Here is a 22516-nt window from a genome sequence, read left to right as displayed (position 1 = left end):
TAAAGTCGTAAGCGACAACATAAACTTTATAATTTAGTGACTTATTGTCAATGATGAAACTGGCCGTAAATGATATAAGGTAAATGGACCAATATTCACCCCCTTTTACATAGAACGTAATAGAACTCGATTATTTTGAGAAAGATCTTGCACGTGGATGAAGCCGAGGGCAAGACTTAGTATATAAATATACTTGTTATTTGACCACTGCAAAATTGACGATGTATTTATGTGCAAAAGCTTTAGTTTTAAAGTGAAATGCATGCAGCATTAACGGGGTGTTATGTTTGTTTCTAGAGATGACCCTACAATAGAAGCGGACGATTATTTCGTCGACGAAGATCTGCGGGTGAAAGACGGACCGCTGGACTCATTCTCCAACTACACGCTATTCGTCGAGTTGATAAGTGAGTTCACTAGTTTCTATCGACCGGTGAAAGGCTAATTGACTTTAGTGAATTTTTTGTGACACTAAGTTTCATACATTTTGAAAATGAGCAAATTTGCTATGTTTTTTTAACCTAGTAAAACGTTTTCGATCGACTTCTTTACTTGCACTTTTTACTATAATATTGTGTATAGCGGGGCTGCCCCACGAAGAGCCGCTCTTCAGCGAGTACGTGAACGAGTTGCGGCCGGCCGCCAGCCCGACCATACCGGTGCCGACTAGCGCTTTGGAAATAGCGTTGCAGGTAACTTAGATATAAACATTAGCTACTACATTCAGTTAAGACTGACAGGTGTATAATATAATGATAATAATAATATCAACCCTATGTTATATACTGTCCTACTGACGGGCACGGGTCTCTTCTGTTATTGAGGGGAATTAGGTTTTAGTCCACCACGCTGGCCTACTACGGATTGGTAGTCTTCACATATCCTCAAAATTCCTATAGAGAACTTCTCGTGCAGGTTTCTTGACCATGTTTTTCTTCATCGAAAGCAAGTTACAATTTACAAAGAATTCACACATAATTTTAGAAAAGTCATAGGTGTGTGTCTTTGGATTTTGAACCTACAGATTTCGTTTCAGCGGTCCGTTTCACACCAAACTAGGCTATCACCGCTCAATAGATGTATAAAAAATAGAAAATAATAGTAAAAGAAAAAAATCATTAGTGATGTAGTATAATTTAACTACACAATTGGAAAGCCGGAACTGCACCCCGTTTCCCAAGGGCGTAGATTTACCAATCGTGCGGCAGTTTGCAATAAAGTTGTTTAGTCTTAACCCACTTATTCATAAACGTTATTTATCTAAGGATGGAGCATTGCTGTGATAACAAGTCTGTTTCTCAGTGCTGATTGCATGACAGCCTTCGCAGTGCGTAGCCGTAGGGCCGTTGTGATAAGCTAATATTTAGATACAACTTGAATCTAGTTGGCTGTCAGATAATCAAAGATCTGAAACAGACTTGTTATCACAGCAATGCTCCGTCCTTATATAAGTAACGTTTAGGAATATGGGCGTAATGGTATAACATAACCCATATCAGTTTATTATTAAATCGATGGACAATAATTTGTGTTGGGTGGAGTATGCGTGAGCTGTGAGGTGTGGTGGCAGGTGGTGTGCGTGGTGGCGGGCGCGCTGGTGGTGTCGCTGCTGGCGTGGTGCGCGCTGGCGGCGCGGCGCAGTCGCAAGCCGCCGCACGGACACCTCGAGATGAACCCGCTGCAGGCGCTGCGGTACACAACACTACTAGAACCTCGTTTATTTACCACTTTATTTTGCAGTCCGCCATAGAAGTAGCTAAACAGTGTCAAAATTTCACAACGCTTCTACGTATTAACTTTAATCGACTTTTTTTTATCTAAAATAAAGTCAACCCTTCGAAGTTTATTTGACTAAATTGCTGTGGCGATATTATGTGGAAGACAAGGTTTTTATTACACCTGGAGTTAATGAGAATATGGAAACCCCATGAGCTCCACAGTACAATTATTCATCTATATATATAAAAATGAATTGCTGTTCGTTAGTCTCGCTAAAACTCGAGAACGGCTGAACGGATTTATCTTATCTTGGTCTTGAATTATTCGTGGAGGTCTAGGGAAGGTTTAAAAGGTGAGAAAAATTCGAATAATTGCCGGGAAAATCCTCAAAACAGCATTTTTCTATTTCCCATACAAACGTTTTCTAAATAAAATGGAGAGTCAATTTGTAATTTATTACCGCTGCATAAAGTTCAAATTCGCGTGCGCGTTGGAGGATCTAATATCGCGTTCTGAAACAACAAAAGTGAAAGTGAATCGCGAACGCGACAAAATTGCATAGTCTCAAAATACATAGTACATAAACAGTGGTCGGCTTCGAGAAACTCAATTTTAGCTAACTTCAGTTTTTAATCTGTCCGATTATTTTTTTAATAAGACTATATAGAAATCGAAAGATAAATCTTAAGTTTTGTCACAAATTAAATTATAAATCTTAAGTTAAATTTCTGAACGCAATCATAATATTTGACATTAGATTTGACAACCAACTAATATGTCAATCCATCCTGTCGCATTTCAGAGCACGGAAAAGTATTATTACGATATTATATCTTTGTGGTTACGTGCGCGAGAACTTTCTTTACTTTGGTGATCCTTTGTGATAGTGACATTCCAAGTAATGTGCTCTTTTGTGATAGTGACACTTTACTGCTAAATGAGCGGGAAATTTTCTCACTTTGATTAATTACAATTTACGATGCCGAGGAGAAGACGACCTGACTTAGGTCGTCGTAGTCAATCAAATGTGCGAAGAGCTACCTCACGTGCTAACCGCACTGATGACCAGAGACAGACAGATCAAGAAAATAGTCGTATTGCTATGTCAGAATTGCGTTCTTTAGTGAGTGACAATGTAGGAGATAGGCTATATTTATTATTATTTATTCAATAAATGCTTTTTTATTAAATACGGATTCGATTTGTTTGTTTTAAAATCATTTTATACAAAAGATTAGGTCTTTTATTTATCCATGGGGTAGTATGAAGTCTGCCGGGTCAGCTAGTAAGAAAATAAAATTTCAAAGGCGGTTTTAAATTTTGAATTTATTCAACTACTTTTATAGCCGAATGTACGTCATACAAAAATGTATTTAAATAATTAGGCGAAAGAGATACTTCTTTAAAACTGTGTGAAATAACTATAAAACTTCATTATTATTGTTTTAACACAGCAATCGACTAAACTATCAATCCTCAATACATAATGGCACTTACTGCACAGCAATACAGTCAAATATGACTTACGTTATTTAATACGATCGACGTGCCTAAACAGCATCTGAAACTCATTACGTCATTATAATATCACTTATGGTAACTTGTATTTTAGGTACATGGTCGGCTTTCGCGGTAGACAACAGCTGATACCCACAGTGCCGCCCGACATGCCGCCCATAGCCAAGGAGGACCTGGCAGAGGCGTACGCCGAGAGGCAAGCCGACTCGGACTACGGTTTCCAAAAGGAGTTCGAGGTGAGGTCACTATGTGTAGATGCTATTATGTTTATAAATAATTGGCTTTCGAGTACTCGTGTGTATGTAAATGCGGCTAACTATGTTCATATTGAAAATGCATGCAGTGATCGTCCTGAGTGTCGGTTCGTAAGCCGTTGGTGGGTTGCTCTTGCGCATGGTCGCTTAATTTCAAAAGGTTGTGAGCGCCTAAAGTGTTCACCCGAAAGTCCGGTATGTTTTTATAAGCCGACCCTGGTCAGAATAACAAACAAAAGTTATGTTAAAAAAAAATAAAAAAGTCGTACCGTATCCAAAACATCGTATTATCGCCCCTATTGAATAAAAAAAATGCATAATTTATTCATGTAATTACAAGTCAGTTCAATACTCAATTAATTGATACCTCCGCGTCGCCAACCATTCGTAAATGTCGCTAAACACATCCAAAAACGGTGTGAAGTTGTTGCAGATACTGCCGGACTGTTTCCCGGACCGCACCACGCATGCGTCCGAGGCGAGAGAGAACCAACCGAAGAACCGCTACCCGGACATCAAAGCGTACGACCAGACCCGAGTGAAGTTGTCGCAGATCGACAGCGTCACGGGCTCGGACTACATCAACGCGAATTATGTCAGAGGATATCAGGTATGAACCTCAATTATAAGTGACTACAAGTGAGATGTAATGGTGTGCATAGTCTGAATCAGCTTATTTATAAGTGAATAAATTGAGTTCTGGTGGTGTGTATCGTCTGAATGAAGGAACAGAGAGTGCACCTGTGTATTGCGCACAAACTTGTGTACTATAATATCTCCTGCGTACTTGACTGGTCTCCGTTGAGATTGGCCGCCGTAGCCGAAATTGGCTAGGAGGTAATATAACTATAATGTTGATCAAAGGTGTGGGATGTGTTCAAGTCACCAGATATGCCACTTTGTCCTACTGCATTTGTTCCGGCTTATATCGGTTCAAATCACTTTGGATCGGTGGCTCACTATTTCAAGTGTCATATGGAAATTACAAAATAATCATGTCAATAAAAATTTGACTAGACTAATTCACGGTCTCCCCTTTATTTTTCTTTCGGGATTATTGGTACCTATCACTTTGCACATTAATTTGCACATCAAATATAACAAAGAAACTTGTAGTAATGACTCAGCAAGGTGTTGGGATGTTCTTAAACCTGACATGGACGTTAACATGGGTTTGCATTAGTCACCCAGTCAGATCGATACGAAGAAAATTATCTGTCAGCAATATCATAGAATTATATAATTCGCACCTTTAAAATTTTAATGACGCAAATGCAAAAAAAACAATAAATTTAGTTTATAATCCACAACATTTGAAAAGTGACAAACTATCGAAAGCAACATATACTTTCGTATTGTATGGCAAAGGCAAAAGGTAAAATTTTCCGAATGGAAACCATATAGGTACTGATATGCATAAATGCGGTCTTCAGATCTTTCTAATGATAATTAGATTCTACATAAAGTGAAGTCGGCAGCAATCGGGTCATATGGACCCTTTGCCGCTGATAGGTGTTATTTATTTACGACGTGCATGAAAATAGAAATACTTTAATTTTTAGTACGTATTTGTTTTCTTACCTCTTCCTTCACAAATTCTAAGATATATGTATCGGTGGATAGTATATCTGCCTGCACAATACACACATTTCGACACACTAAAGGCGACTTTATGCTCCTAAAAATAACTGTCAATTTGCTCGTGACTATCTTCACTCTGGTAAATTATTAGTTTAGTAAGAATAAGAGACCACATTACTTAAAATGATGTTAATTCGTCGGCTTTAATGGAACGCTGATTGTCTGCCGATGAGTATACACTATACATGTAAATTATATTTTGAGTTCAGTTTATATAACATAGGTATTTTATATTTCACAAGATTCACAAATTTCTAGTATTTTATCGTTAATTAAGCAATAGGTATCCAAATAAAAGAGTAGAATATGTTTATAGATTTTCTTGGTTTCAACTAAGCTTATTATGACTATATATGACTTCAGACTTTGTGTTATTTGGCTATGTCCTAAATTGTGTTTGTCTGTCTGTCCCTCCGCTTACTAAGGACCCCTTGGAGCCTCATCAGGTATTGCATGCAATGCTTAATATAGTATTCTATTTTGTTTCGTATTATTCAATAGACGCGCCCCTATCACATCATGTTACAAACACGGCGGAAAGTGCACTAACGCCTCTGCCTACCCCCATGGAGACAAAAGGAGTGTGTCACACTACACATATCCGTAGCGTTTTGTTGAAGAATTGTCATTTATTTTTTATGTTATTTTAAGTATCACTATCATGTTTTTAAAGTTTATAGTAAAACTATTGTAATGTAATTCTTGTTTCATACCATATCTTCAATAAAAAGTTACCTTATTTAATACGACGAAATTTTAAAGGCCGAAATATCCATGCATATTAATTATTTTAACGTTTTTCTTTCAACTGCGAGAACTAATCACCAACTAGACGTGAATTTAAATTCTTTACTTGTCAATACTTGTTTAGTTACCCAGATTAAAGGTGAAACAAAATGTATGAAAAATGGACCTTAAGCTATAACCTTAACCCCAGATGGAAAAAGAGAGGTGTTATAAGTTAAAGGTGGGCAACTGTATGTCTGTTGTGACGTCGTAAGTCCCAAACGAGGGGACCGATTTTGATGTGTTTTTTAAAGCTGATATAATTGCTTCTTGGCTATAATTTTGGAAGATCTATTCAGGCGTTTGAGGATCATCAGTTCTTTTCCTACTTTCCTATTATATTTATCATTTCATTTAGCCCGAAAAAAAATATTATTAAACATAATGTAATACTAATGAAATTTTACTCACAACTATTAAACCAACTTAACTCCTAACCAGGAAGGAAAACAGTTCATATGCGCGCAAGGCCCCACCGACGCTACAGTGAATGACTTCTGGCGAATGATCTGGGAGCATGGTTTGGAACTGATCGTGATGCTGACCAACCTCGAGGAGTACTCCAAGGTGAAGTGCTCCAAATACTGGCCGGACGAGGTGCGAGGGGCGAAGGCGTTTGGCAATATCACTGTGCATCATGTTGGGGAGAAGAGGTGAGGTTTATGGTGTAAATACGTATCTTAAACTCCATGCATTGAGCAGCTGTCAAAAAATTTGCTAACTTAAAATGGACCTTATTTCATGCCCTTTCAAGTCTACCTCAATTAATTAGCAAAAAATAATTTACCTTATTTCCATGACTAAAGTCGCTTTCAATTAATTAGCACAAAAATATACCTTATTTCATGCCCATTAAAGTCGCTCTCAAAAGGCTGCCTGTAGCCACTTATTAATTGACAGTCAACTTGATTGGTAAAAACAATTATGTAATATAATCTACATTATATGTATAGTAAGATAGGGGTAAAAATAAATGTGTGTGTGTCCAAATTTGTTCAGTATATTTTACGTTATGAGCAAACAATTCACAGGTTTTACAAATGTATTACAATATTTAACGTCTATACATACAGGATGTTTAAAAAATTAGCATTAAAATTTCATGAAAGTCAATATAAAGCAAAAATGTGTCTTTTTTTCAGATACTCAGACTATATTGTGAGAGAATTAAAAATAACCAAGCAACCGACTAACGCGGATGGCCAACCCATTGTTGAGAATAATGGAATCGCTAAAAGAAATGGAGGTACGTTACTATTAACTTTTTTTGTTGGTGATAGGGTAAGATATATTTTATATCCGCCCGGATAGCGACCACCGTACACAAGGTGTTCAAACGCGCCGCAGTGGCCTATGTAAGTGTGTCGCGTTCCGGGATCACCCTGTGTATATCCGGTTCCAACAGCCCGGCATAATTGTGGAGTTTTCCATACGGGAAACGTACTTAAGGATTAAATTGCATTACTTTATAATCTTCAGAAAGATGAGCTAAGTACGGACATATAATTTTTTTTTTATAAATAAGTAAATAATATGGAAGAAAAAAAAATTGAATCAGTGACATATTCCTGTCTCACTATTACAAGGTTCTGTGTTATATTTGACGTTCGAATTAAATTATATGTGTCACATAATTCTAAATAGTTTTCAGTGAAAATTTCCAATAATGTCGAAAGATAAATAAAGAGGAGACCATGAATTATTGTCTTTTCAAATATTTACTAACATGACATTTTTTTATTTATTTTTACAGCATACGTAAAAATTAACGAACCTTGTAATAATGAGCAGACTATATTATATAAAGACAGATAAAATTTGTATAAAACCCAGTTGATCAATGGCGTTGACTGTGGCACAGATGTGAAGGAGCCGTCGGAGTGCAGCGCGCCGACGTCGCCGCGCGAGCTGAAGGAGGCGGAGGCGCGCACGGTGCGCCAGTACCACTTCCTCATGTGGAAGGACTTCGCCGCGCCCGAGCACCCGCACTCCATACTCAAGTTCATCAAGGTCAGCTGCTGTCAACTCCTCATATTTTGAGGTGTTCAGATCCATGGTTAAGATAAGTAAAGTGGGTTTGGGCAACTTCTGCTGGAGGTTTAAATATTTTTAAATGTTAAAAACTGTTGTATACGAAATATTTTTAGCTTTAGTGGTTTGGGTATCAGCCCTTAAAACACCATTATAAGACACATACTGTAGAATGTAAACCTTATTTCTATACCAGATAATCTTGGTAAATTATTAATTCTAAGAGTTCAATACTAATTGATGCCTGTTTCCGACAAATTATCCTAAAGTCAAATTTGAATCCAATCAAAATAAGTAATTTGTAAGCATGTCAAAACATACTTAATTCTGTTTAATCCATTTTCGCGATCAATCGATAAAAATCGGTTAGCATCGTTTATCGACATCGACAGCGATTAGAAACTACTGATTATTGTTTTGGTTCTTCACTCTTCACGTTCTAAAAATCAGTTAAGACCACTATTAAATTTACCATTCAAAATAACAAGGAAAGAATATCGAAATAACTGATACAAGTTTATTTGTGTTGTTATATAGCGCATGAACGAGGCGTGGTGCAACATGGTGGGCCGGCCCGTGGTGGTGCACTGCTCGGCTGGCGTGGGCCGCACCGGCACGCTCGTGGCGCTGGACTGTCTGCTCGACCAGCTGCGCGCCACCGGACACGTCGCCGTCTTCAACACCGTCGCCGAGCTGCGGCGGCAGAGGAACTTCCTCGTGCAGTCGCTCGTGAGTGACCTGAGTGTTATGTTAGCCTGGTACTTATGATCGAGTCAACGAGCACAGATAGAGGAAAGACGTGCAGTCGCTTGAACTCTCCAGTGTTATGATAACCTAGTACTTATGATCGAGTAAACAAAATGCACAGGTAGAGGAAACACGTGCAGTCGCTTGAACTCTCGATTCCTATGATAGCTTGGTACTTTTGATCTAGTCAACAAAATGCACAGGTAGAGGAAACACGAGCAGTCGCTTGAACTCTCGAGTGTTATGATAACCTGGTACTTCCTTCTATTTTCAACATCATTGAGAAATATACACGCAAGTAGAATAAATAATGTTACAACCACTGTAAGTGATTTTTTTAAATGTTATGGTGGCCTAGTACATCACGAATATCATCTCAACAATATTGATCTTCCAGAAACTTCTTATACTAATATATCCAGTGCGTTATGAGAGGCAAGGAAGCATTTTTTTCTCACATTCACAGTCGACCAGTCTATAGTATATATTTTGACAGTAAATTATTTCAACGATCTTGCTTGATGCCAGATATAGACAAAAAATCGTGATACCTACACAATCAAAGATAAATTTAACATAATAATGTACGTTTCCAGAAACAATACGTGTTCGTGTACCGCGCTTTAGTCGAGTATGCACACTACGGCGACACGGAGATCCCCGCGTCGCGGCTCAAGGCGGCCGTAGATCGGCTCAGGAACACACCTGAAGGTGCCGATAAGTGCCTCATGGAGCATGAGTTTGAGGTAAAAAGATAGACTTATCATTTTGGTTATAGAAACCTATCTTAAGAGTTTTAGGATTTCGATTTTGAGGCACAAAATTAGGCAGTGGTGGTATTAGTGGTCCACGTTGTAAACGCTACTATGTTTTACAGTTTTAATGGACTAATTTATTTAGGACAATGCTATTGTTTTCTCGAAAGCAAACATAACGCGATACTTAGCTTTTGCATTTCATATGATGACATATATTTTCTGTCTTCCCCAATATTTTTTTTCTTTCTTTAAAATTGGCTTATTTTTTTGGTAAGATAAGTATAACCTAAGCTTTAAAACTAGTAGACATGTGTGAGTATATTGATATAGCGCATCGTGTCGGCGCCGGTGTCGGAGGCGCTGAAGTCGTGCGCGGCGGGCGCGGCGGAGGAGGTGCGCGCGCGCAACCGCAGCCACGACTGTCTGCCCTACGACCGCAACCGCGTCATACTCACGCCGCTGCCCGCCAGGGACTTCTCCACCTACATCAACGCCTCATTCATTGAAGGTAAACAGGCATTACTAACAACAACGAACAACCTTGTGCATTATTTAACAATAATAAAAGTTTAGAACAAAATATTACGTCACTTAGCTAAGGGTGTTATAACATCTATATATATATATAAAAGAATGTTGTGTTAGTTACACTATTTATAACTCAAGAACGGCTGAACCGGTTTGGCTGAAAATGAGTAGGGAGGTAACGTAAAACTAGGAGACGGACATAGGATACTTTTTATCCTGTTCCCATGGGAACGGGACGTGACATAAAATGTGGTATAACAAAACAAAATTTGGCATGGAGATAGTTTAAAACCCTTTGAAGGTTATAGGCTAGTATCCCGGGAAAATATATTGTGCGACTTTTATCCCGGAAAACTCCTGCGACGCCGCGAGCAAAAGCTAGTTTCTGATATAAGTAAAATTAATTCCTTGAATATTGCATGTTAGTAATTTGTCCCTTTTACTTCTACCTATCAATAAAATATTTTTTCAATTTTTCAGCCTACGACAACTCGGAAGGTTTCATAATAACGCAAGATCCATTGCCCAACACGATCATGGACTTCTGGAGGATGGTATCCGAACATAATGTGTCGACAATCGTAATGCTAAGTGAGGTAAATATATCATAATAACACAATATTATTTGATGTAAGTTGCAAGAGGTCGCTGTATGCGGGCCGCTTGCGGGTTGATCTGGAAATCTTTGGAGAAGGCTCGTGTTCAGCAGTGGACATCCTGTGACTGTTAATGATGATGATGATATGATGTTTCACTGTAGACACTCTCCCACCCTCACACCCACCACTACAACTCCTGTAAGCGAGAATCGGCAGTGGCAAGCATTTTATGACACCGAGCAGTGAAGCTCGGTGAATCTCAGGGAAAACTAATTTGTCATCATCCCGCAATGAAATTAACAGAAAGATAGGGAGGAGTGATAAGCGGCGATAGCTTAGTTGGGTGTGGAACGGACTGCCGAGACGAATGTCCGCAGGTTCAAATCCCAAGGGCACACACCTCTGACTTTTCTAAAAAATCATGTGTGTATTCTTTGTGAATTTATCGTTCGCTTTAACGGTGAAGGAAAACATCGTGAGGAAACCTGCACATCTGAGAAGTTCTCTATAGGAATTTCGAAGGTGTGTGAAGTCTACCAATCCGCACTAGGCCAGCGTGGTGGACAGAGGCGGCTCGTGAAATTTTGATGGGGGTTCACAAAAATAATTGAAAAACTAGAGCTTACTATTTATTTTATTTGTATTTAGCCGCATTTCTTTTCACACTGTTTAATAAAAGATATACTGTATTGTTTCATTTTAACACAAAATATCGCGCACAAACTATTTTTAATACTCGGCGCGCGCACGGCACAGCTGGCTGAACGACAACTGAGTGACGCGTGAGCGGCGCTCCAGACTACGCTAATTTCTCATACGATATCTTTTGTTTCACGCGTCAGCCCGAGTCGAGCTCTCTCTTTCGCACTCATTGAATACAGTACTACGAGTCATACTAAACTTCGTTTCATAGGAGCACAATCGCTGGCGCTCCACTAGTTACAAATTGACGCTACATGTACCTATATAGGTAACTAGCTTTTGCTCGCGGCTCCGCCCGCGTTATAAAGTTTTTCAAGCTAAAGTTTTCCGTTATAAAAATAGTAGTTTCCTGGGAGCCTATGTTCTTCCCAGGGGTCTCAAACTGTCTCCATACCAAATTTCATCTTAATACGTTGGGTAGTTTTTGAGTTTAACACGTAACAGACAGATGCAGCGGGGACTTTGTTATATTATTTAGAACTTTTAAGTGAAACAATCCCGTCATACATCATTGTTGCATAACTTTAACCGTTTACGCAGCGCAGGCAACGGAAGCTCTCAAAACTCATAATTTTCCCCGTTTTTGCAACATGTTTCATTACTGCTCCGCTCCTATTGGTCATAGCGTGATGATATATAGCCTATAGCACTCCAGGAACAAAGGGCTATCCAACACAAAAAGATTTTTTCGGTTCAAACCGGTAGTTCCTGAGATTAGCCATTACTGCTGCGCTCCTATTGGTCATAGCGTGATGATATATAGCTTATAGCGGTCCACAAATAAAGGGCTATCCAACACAAAACGATTTTTTGGTTGAAACCGGTAGTTCCTAAGATTAGCCATTACTGCTCCGCTCCTATTGGTCATAGCGTGATGATATATAACTTTGAGCACTCCACAAACAAAGGACTATTCAACACAAAAATATGTTTTCAGTTCGAATCGGTAGTTCCTGAGATTAGCCATTACTGCTCCGCTCCTATTGGGTATAGCGTGATGATATATAGCCTATAGTACTCCACGAACAAAGGGCTATCCAACGCAAAAAGAATTTTTCAGTTTGGACCGGTAGTTCCTGAGATTAGCCATTACTGCCCCGCTCCTATTGGGTATAGCGTGATGATATATAGCCTATAGCACTCCACGAACAAAGGGCTATCCAACGCAAAAAGAATTTTCAGTTTGGACCGGTAGTTCCTGAGATTAGCCATTACTGCCCCGCTCCTATTGGGTATAGCGTGATGATATATAGCCTATAGCACTCCACGAACAAAGGGCTATCCAACGTAAAAAGAATTTTTCGGTTTGGACCGGTAGTTCCTGAGATTAGCGCGTTCAAACAAACAAACAAACAAACTCTTCAGCTTTATATAATAGTACTAGCTTTTGCTCGCGGCTCCGCCCGCGTTATAAGGTTTTTCAGGCTAAAGTTTTCCGTTATAAAAATAGTAGTTTCCCGGGAGCCTATGTTCTTCCCAGGGTCTCAAACTGTCTCCATACCAAATTTCATCTTAATACGTTAGGTAGTTTTTGAGTTTAACACGTTAAGGCAGACAGATGCAGCGGGGGACTTTTGTTATATTATTTAGAACTTTTAAGTGAAACAATCCCGTCATACATCATTGTTGCATAACTTTAACCGTTTACGCAGCGCAGGCAACGGAAGCTCTCAAAACTCATAATTTTCCCCGTTTTTGCAACATGTTTCATTACTGCTCCGCTCCTATTGGTCATAGCATGATGATATATAGCCTATAGCACTCCAGGAACAAAGGGCTATCCAACACAAAAAGATTTTTCAGTTCAAACCGGTAGTTCCTGAGATTAGCCATTACTGCTCCGCTCCTATTGGTCATAGCGTGATGATATATAGCTTATAGCGATCCACAAATAAAGGGCTATCCAACACAAAACGAATTTTTCAGTTAAAACCGGTAGTTCCTGAGATTAGCCATTACTGCTCCGCTCCTATTGGTCATAGCGTGATGATATATAACTTTGAGCACTCCACAAACAAAGGACTATTCAACACAAAAATATTTTTTCAGTTCGAATCGGTAGTTCCTGAGATTAGCCATTACTGCTCCGCTCCTATTGAATATAGCGTGATGATATATAGCCTATAGCTCTCCACGAACAAAGGGCTATCCAACGCAAAAAGAATTTTTCAGTTTGGACCGGTAGTTCCTGAGATTAGCCATTACTGCCCCGCTCCTATTGGGTATAGCGTGATGATATATAGCCTATAGCACTCCACGAATAAAGGGCTATCCAACGCAAAAGATTTTTCAGTTTGGACCGGTAGTTCCTGAGATTAGCCATTACTGCCCCGCTCCTATTGGGTATAGCGTGATGATATATAGCCTATAGCACTCCACGAATAAAGGGCTATCCAACGCAAAAAGAATTTTTCAGTTTGGACCGGTAGTTCCTGAGATTAGCCATTACTGCCCCGCTCCTATTGGGTATAGCGTGATGATATAAAGCCTATAGCACTCCACGAATAAAGGGCTATCCAACGCAAAAAGAATTTTTCAGTTTGGACCGGTAGTTCCTGAGATTAGCCATTACTGCCCCGCTCCTATTGGGTATAGCGTGATGATATATAGCCTATAGCACTCCACGAACAAAGGGCTATCCAACGTAAAAAGAAATTTTTCGGTTTGGACCGGTAGTTCCTGAGATTAGCGCGTTCAAACAAACAAACAAACAAACAAACAAACAAACAAACAAACAAACAAACAAACAAACAAACTCTTCAGCTTTATATAATAGTATAGATAGATATAATAGACTTTTTATAGGCATAGTAAAATATAAAGAATGTAATGTAAGGATCTTATGTATTATAAATATATATTAATTATTAAATTAGCTAAGTATGTAATTTTCGTGGGAGTGCACTGCACCAGCGCTCTTTCGGATGAGCCGCCACTGGTGGTGGACTAAGGCCAAATCCCTCTCAGTAGTAGAGGAGGCCCGTGCTCAGCAGTGGGCAAGTATATAATACAGGGCTGATATTATTATTATTATAGGGAGGAGTTGGAAATATTAATTGTTTCATTGTAGAGTGTAAACAGCACCTTGTGGTAGGTCTCTCATATGCGATGGGCTTTCTGGATAGTTTTTTTTTTTTTTTATACGTGCACAGTAAAGTGACCACACTGCAGGTGATGGTAAGTGGAGTGGGGTCCAATAGAATGTCGACTGACGAGAGATGATTACCCCTCGACAGTCGACACAATTATGCTGGCCTGGTGTACAAAGGCTGGTCCCGGAACGCGACACTTACGTGGGCCACTATGGCAGGTTTTAACATCTTATGTGTAATGGTCACTGGTCGTTATCTAGACGGATAGTAATAAAATGCCGTGCTACTGTTTGTGTGTGGTCGTATGGCTTACCATCAGGCGAACAGCAGGCTCGAAATCATTATTTAAATGTAATAAAAATCATTTTTACACCAATATAATTGTTCGCAGATGGGTGAAGGCAAGTGCCCGCGGTACTGGGACGACGGCACGGCGCAGTACGAGCACATATCGGTGCAGTACGAGGAGAGCGAGTCCTGTCCGTATTACACCAGGCGGCAGTTCAGAGTTATTAATAACAAGGTACAGACATTCTATTTTTTGAGGGTTTTATTCCAAACGGGGTGAGTTAACATATCCTATTCTAGGGGGAAATGGTTAATATAAATGTTGTCTTTAGCAACATAAAAAACCATTGTAGATTTTATGGAAGTTGTTCATAATCATTTTACTTCCTGGCGTTTATGATCTCCTGGTACACAATTGTTAATTATCATAATTGTTTAATTTTATTACTTTCCCATTAGCAACACTTTAGTTGCATCCATGTCACGAGCGTTCTTTAAATGCCGAAAAAAATGTTTACCATCATGTGCACCCAATACGATCACCAACTCATAATGTAACCATACTTTACTATAGTATCAACGAATGTTCATGTTTACCTAATACGATTTCGCACCAATAATAAAAGCACACTTTATAAGATGCACTATAGTATATATGTATGTACAGAGCGGCGAGGTGTCGTCGGTGCGCCAGCTGCAGTACCAGGGCTGGCCGACGGCGCCGGGACACGTGCCCGAGGTGACGCGCGGCCTCGCCGAGCTGGCGGACGCGGCCGATCCGCTGCACACGCCCACCATGCTCGTGCACTGCCAGTGAGTATCGCACTACACCCCTATTAGAAACAAACTTTATTCTTCAACTCATACGACTCATGTTTCTTTGATGAGTGCAATGATAGTAGTTTGTGATTTAACATTCTGAATTGTCTTGCTGTTGTCTAAGAGCAATCTGGCGACTTACTGTCAATAGAGGGGTTTGGTCGTCTCCTGATTTACTAAAGCGGTCAAAGAGTGGACAGAATAGTATGGCGACGCGATGCTGTACTGTTGGATATACATAGACCGAACTTCATTATTATATAGTCGAGAATCAGTGTTGCGTCGTCCCGCCGTATCCGTTGTTTGACGAGAGCTTTACTGCACAGTGGGCCGAGTTATAACGGCAATATGTGGAAAATTAGAGCCCACAAGCATAACCGATGCATGTGAGTAATGTGTGTTGTTGCAGACTGGGCACGGAGCGGTCGTCGCTGTTCGTGGCGCTGTGCATCCTGATCTGGCAGCTGCGCGTGGAGCGGCGCGTGGACGTGTGCTGCGTCGCGCGCAAGGTGCGCTCGCAGCGCGCCCGGACCATCGACACATTCGTGAGTACCGCGCGCACGCATGCGCACACGCACGCACACACGCACGCACACACGCACGCACACACGCAGGGAGAGAGAGAGATACAAAAACATAGTATTGGCCCACATAATGACATTTGTCTTGGCTCTCACCAACTGAACCTATAGTAATCTTCGTTAGTGTGTAAGTTTTGCCACCTGTTTCTGTTGCTAAACGTGAAGCTGATCTCGTCCGACCGTCTGATGGATTTACGATCTCTCGGACGTTTGCCGTCGACTTTAACAGTAACCATAAGTTATATAGTCGTTATTCAATGTATGAAATATGCCAAGTGCAAATCATAAACAACGCTCTCTGAGCAACAAGACATCTTAAAATCCTCAATCTTCATCACTTTTTCTAACCCATTTACTTCTATTTCAGTTACAATACGAATTCCTCCACCGTGCCATACTAAACTACGCAGAGTTGCACAATCTACTAGAGGACAGTTAAACCTCCGATACGTCGTGTCAGGTACATGAGAATCTATGGTGGTAGAAATAAGAGCTGTTTTCATACAAACCGTGCAACAGGGATATATATAAATTAAAAAAAAATCCGTTGTAAGATTTTATATTAACCAAAGAGTTTCACACGCAATTGTTTAGATTAAAAAATCGGATCGCACGTTTTGTATGAAAACATCGCTTCGTTGTAATGTGAAACTTATCGGGCCTATATTTAAGGATGTTTTTCCTTTGAAACAATTCTCAATTTTGCTACCAAACACTTTTATATTAGTCGGATGTGATTATGCAATAAAGATATAAAACCAAATTTAAAATAATCAAAATACAATACGTATTATATTTAAGTTAAAACAACTTATATAATAATTGCTATTTAGGACCAGGATAATGAATACAAAAAAATGTGGCATGTATTTCGTAAATCATTGCTTCCTTAGCGTTTAATAATAATAATAATTTAAATTATACCAACTTAATATTTCGACATGGAGTTTTTTTTTACAAATCCCAGTTTTGTCCTAGATTGCATAATCACGTCCATTGTAAGTGTAGGTTTTGTATATTTGGTGTAATTTTTATTTCATATATTTCTTTCGTACGTCTTCGCCGCCTTTCCCCGCGATGTTTCTAAAACGTGTGAATTAATTTAATATTATTATTATTTTATTATCCTAGTAGGTGCTTCAATTGATTTAAGACATTTATTTAGTGACAAAAATATTTTTAATTTTTATTTAATTGTGTGCCAGCATTGTACAAAACGGTAAACGTGTTCGAAATTCAAAATTAAATGAAAAATACTATTTTTTTTTGTGACGAGAAACTTTATGCAGTGATTCAGCCCAATTTTATTTTATTTTTTTAATTGTATAAGTTTTATTTTGTTTCGCACGTGACTGATTCCAGAATTAAAATTATATTGTAAAACTTAATACAAATTGTACACTGTGGGCGCACATATTGTTTTATCTCAATGTTATTTTAATTATTATTTTTAATTACAATGTTATAATCTGTGTACAAAGACAATCACCGTGTTTTTTTCTAACTCAAATATAAGTGAATCTAGTTGATAGTTTTGTACTGAGAGTAATGACGCGTCGCTTTTGCTTGTTATATTTTCGTGATGTCCAAAAATACGACATTTTTAATGTAACGACAATTGTATTTTTTGATATCCGTTGGTAATGAGTTTTCCGAACGAATTTGAATTTTGAACAAATATTTAAATATATCTTGATATCAATGAAACATAGTAAAAATGACAGCAGTAATGCAGACTTTGACTTCGCAGAGATTAATCGGCACAAATATAAATTAGGCTATTTTATGTTAATTTCAATAGCATTGAAAGCTACTGCCATAATATTAAGGAATATAGGGCTGTCACCACTCCTCAAATGTCATCAACGTAATATCAAAGTTTTTGGTTTTAAAGGCCTTAATTATTTTTTTATAAAATTACATCATTAAATGCAGTACAAAAAAATTCGTTCGGAAAACTCAAAATCGCAAAAAAAAAATCACAAGCCTAGTTATAGATCTGTTTTGCGTAGGTGACCCTGTACGACGGTATTGATAACAATACCAAATATGATAACGTGTCCAAAGAGAAAACGAGCGTTAGTATTATATCACTGAAATAAAAAAAAAATGATGAAAGAAGTGTAAAAGTAAAAAAAGAATTCTATGTATTTATTTTGATAACTAAAGAGGCCATATTTTATTGCATTTTGATAACTTTCACGTTTTTTAATTTTATTTTGTATATCAATAGCAAAGTTATTCGGTAATGGTTTTATGAAAACCTATTAAGGATTACAGTTAAGGCCAAATAAATGTAATACCCCAAAATTTAGCACAAATTTTTAAAAGGCTCGTGCACATATCAATGTTGTTTGACGCAACGATCTTTTGTCGCAGTGAAATATGTATGGGAATGTGTATGAGGCTTAAGAATTGTTTGAATGTGCACGGTCCGCGTCTCACAATTTTTGATGTATTTACTAAATTTTCGTTTTAGAAATTTTGTTTTTTTTTCTCCCTTTTGACAACGTGCAAGTGATTATTGTCTTGTACGGTGGACTGTCTAACGTATTTGTAGTGTAAGCTGTATGTTTAGATTTTGTATGAGCTAAACGAAATATACAATATGTTGACGTTGGGTGGGTGATGTCGGGTTGCGATGTTTGTATTGGTCCAAGTGATTATTCTAAATTTTATTTGTAGTTTTACATCCGTATTCTCATACGTTAACTAAGTATTAATAATCCTATACTAAATAATGTTTTTTCGGCATGAAAGCCTTCGCCGTGCGCATGCGCATATACGGTGCTCTTATTGGCTATTGCGATAAATAATAGGCAGACAACTATGGAATTGTCAAATTGCACTCAACGCACTATGAGTTCTCGTAGTTTTGAATACGGTTGATAATACAATACAAATATTGTCATAAACATGTACTATAATTCCTTGTTCCTATATGTTGCCAATAAAATATATTAATTGAATTATTTAAATAAATTTTCAAACACAAAAACACTATGACATATCTTATATAACTGCCAATACAAACATAACAACACTTCCATACATTTGTATGTATGTCGTCCAGTATGTAATGCCGCGGAGGTCGTTTTCAGACCCAATTTATGATAATACGGGACTAGCGCGCGCTTCCCGTTCGTAACAAATATGTTGTGTTCAATTACTATTCCTAGTCTTGAGAGATTTTTTTATATCTATTTGTGTTGTAATGCTACCCACCTTTTCCGGTTTTGCAGCGTGAATATATGCTTTTATTCCTAAGCTTTGTGTACAATACTTGGGTGTTGTTACAAGCGATAAAAAGGCAATGTTACCGCACAGGACAAACCTTATATCTTTGAGTTTGAACTTAACCTCGTTACGATTAAAGTTCCATTTCACATCACCGTCTCTTATATATTCGTATAGGCACGGAAAAATATAACAGAACAGAAAATTTTCATTAGATTTTCAACTTAACCTTCTTACGAATGAAGTTCCTTTTCAAACATCTCACCGTCTCTGATCTCCCGTAATGTGTTCAAGTATGGACGGGAAGCGCGGCGGTCACCAGTGCGACTGATTCGAGTGCGTTGGTTTCTAGCTTTTTTATATTAATATGAATGGATGGTAATGTTTATTAGCAACGATTAAGTGAAAAGATATAGCTGTCAGCCATTCAGGTAAGGAAAGAACAATGGCGGTCTGCCATGAAAAATTTTTGGTATATTTTGAGTGTGTGAACGAAATATATTTTAAAATTCAAATTTCGAATCCCTGAGCAAATTTTGTCGTATTACTATTGTTTTATCAACTAAAGAAGATTCTAATATGTACCTATGTATTCTCAAATGCTTAAAAAACTTGGATAATTTAAAAAAATATTATAATATATTCTAATAATTATTAAAAGACGATTGCTTGATTTAATGACGACATACAGAGGTGACATGACGCCTCCATGCAAAATCAAATAAACATAAAAAATATTTTTTTATAGGCTTAGATTCGTTTAGAAATTGTAAGAAAATTACTTATTTGTAACAATGATATTTATAAACACTTGAGAATTCCATGAACGAATAATTCGCCATTCTTTATGAATGCTAAACGCAGTAACAATGGGTTGTTTATTCATCTTTTGTGTTTGTGTTGTCTCTGTCGTCCAATAGTAGTGTGAAAGAGACATTCCCGCCCTCGCACCCACCACTACAACCCCTGTAACCCAGGATCAACAGTGGCACGCATTTTATGACACCGAGCAGTGAAGCTCGGCGAGTCTCACGAAACACTAATTTGTGCTGTTTGAAGACCACCGTCAGTGTAAATTCAGCATTCTAGGACAGTATTATGATATCTTTGTTTAGTCCAATCCAGGTCTTTTATATAACCAATCACTGTTTACTGACTGCAACAACTTGCTCAATTGCATAAAACTCATTATATTAATTGCATATTTGAAAAAATCCTTTTTTATATACAATGCTAGTTTTACATATTTGTGGGTTAGGCCACTTTGATCTATCGACTGACAGTGTCCCTAAACATGAAACGCATAAATTATAAATAAATTTTGTAAAATTTGATCTAATATTATAGATAATTTGTTGCTAATAAACAATACTTATTTGTGAAAATGTAACTATGTTACTTTTTATATTAAATAAATATAGATAGTAAGTTAGGCTAGATGAAGAAATCGGTGACAAATAAAGAAATTGCAGCGAGAGATTGCAGTGATTTGAGTTTAGGGACGTGTTGGTGACATTTTTATGATGATAGTGAATATAATTTTTTTTGAACCTCTCTACGATAAAAATAATTAATATTATTAAGCAATAAAAGCTGATTTTTATAATTAATTGCGTGTACCTTTGAAACTTTTATGATTACTTCTTTACAACGGTTTCTTTTTTCTTGGATCTAGTAAAATAAAATAAAAATTGATTAGAATCTAGAGAAAAATATTCTGAGACGTAAGGGCCGGATTTAACAAACATTTTGGGGGCTACATACTTATCTAACGCGCACGTTCATCGCTTCCAATCACTTTTATCTCTCGCCGCGTTTCGACAAACTCCTATGTGGGGTGTAAATATACAATGTCGCTCAGACCGCTTTTAAATATACCCATGTGCTTTTATGATAAGTATTTTGAAAGATTTAATTATTTGTGTTTGTGTAAGATCGTTTTTATAAAACTTAATGTCTATAAAGTTCGAATTTACGATGAAAATATCATTACAATAAGTGTATGGCAGATCCCATTATCAATATAGAAAATTGTGCCCATATTTGACTCTGTCAGTTTTGTAAACGTCTTATACGACGAACTAATACACAAATATTTCCAATATAAATAATAAATTCATATTCTCATATTTCTTAGAGCCCAATTTAAACTTATTAAGACCTCCCATTCATGTGCTTGAATTTGGCCCTGACTATAGTCCAAAGACAATGTTTTATATTAAATAAACCACAGACATTAAATTCTATAATAACGTGACAAATAATTTAATTAAATATTTTTTATTTAATTTTGAATATTGTAAACGGATTCGTGTTAAGTTCCAGAACAACGCTTATTTGTAAATATACCACGAAACACGGTATCCCAATGTTTCTTACCATTATTGTATTTTTTTAATTCAATCATAGAAGTAAGCGGTTGTAATATTAAGTATATTACATTTTTTTTTGTAAATAAATAATGCAGGTCAATGTAACAATATTTTTGAAAATATACCACTATTTAGAAATGGTGATTTTATTTTCTTTATTTTTACCTTTTTTTATTATTGAAGTATATATATATACTTCCATTAATAAACGTTCTCATGGTTTAAGGTGATTCCCCAGCAAAAGGCGCACTTACCTTATGTTTACAAGTTTATAATGTATAAAAAAAAGCATAATTTATTATAATGAGGATAATTATGTCCTAATTTCATGCCACTGAAATTATTGATTTCATGTATCTCCTCTCATACATATAATTTTAATGAGGAATATTTTGATAGTTTAAAAATCTTCAAAAGACCTAAGTTTTTAAGTAAAGTGCGCCGAAAATCTTTGCAAGAAGGCTGAAGGCTGTTTGTTCAGGGAGGGTCTTAACACCAATTCAATAGTTTATTAGATTCATGTCTAAACTGGTGGAAAAAGTAGTACAAACTTAAGTCATTAAAAAGCAACGAGCCCCACACTAATGGAAAGTAGTCAGCTTGAGCTCAATTTAACATAATCAGGCTTATAAAATGGGAATGATGAGATCTCTAACTTATAAGCCTAGAATCACCTCTTATGATATTGTTATATCGTGATTCTCTTGCCTAATAAACATTAACATATTTATTTATTTATTTCAATATCAACACACAGCCATTACAGGATACACTCAATTCGACTGGCGGAACTACTAAAAATACATAAAAACTTCAACTATATTCTATAACTATTTATAAAAAT

At 37.4% G+C, this 22516-nt stretch overlaps 1 protein-coding gene across 1 annotated transcript in view; it reads left to right on the top strand.

The window, feature by feature from the left end:
- LOC115456013 (tyrosine-protein phosphatase 69D) overlaps positions 1-18545 on the top strand; it is a 29365-nt gene extending 10820 nt beyond the window's left edge. The window contains exons 11-26 of the mRNA XM_037438975.1: positions 298-407; positions 583-692; positions 1571-1692; positions 3332-3473; positions 3925-4101; positions 6360-6571; positions 7061-7164; positions 7780-7928; positions 8487-8678; positions 9293-9442; positions 9785-9962; positions 10463-10578; positions 14767-14898; positions 15331-15476; positions 15892-16027; positions 16431-18545. Of these exons, the coding sequence (XP_037294872.1) occupies positions 298-407; positions 583-692; positions 1571-1692; positions 3332-3473; positions 3925-4101; positions 6360-6571; positions 7061-7164; positions 7780-7928; positions 8487-8678; positions 9293-9442; positions 9785-9962; positions 10463-10578; positions 14767-14898; positions 15331-15476; positions 15892-16027; positions 16431-16502 (2248 nt within the window). The 3' untranslated portion in view covers positions 16503-18545. The remainder of the gene's footprint in view (positions 1-297; positions 408-582; positions 693-1570; positions 1693-3331; positions 3474-3924; positions 4102-6359; positions 6572-7060; positions 7165-7779; positions 7929-8486; positions 8679-9292; positions 9443-9784; positions 9963-10462; positions 10579-14766; positions 14899-15330; positions 15477-15891; positions 16028-16430) is intronic.
- The last annotated feature ends 3971 nt before the right edge of the window (positions 18546-22516 follow it).

Source organism: Manduca sexta, chromosome 3 (genome assembly GCF_014839805.1).
Source record: "Manduca sexta isolate Smith_Timp_Sample1 chromosome 3, JHU_Msex_v1.0, whole genome shotgun sequence".
NCBI lineage: Eukaryota > Metazoa > Arthropoda > Insecta > Lepidoptera > Sphingidae > Manduca > Manduca sexta.
The sequence above is the reverse complement of the archived record's forward strand: the minus strand, read 5'-3'. Positions and strand labels throughout refer to the sequence as shown.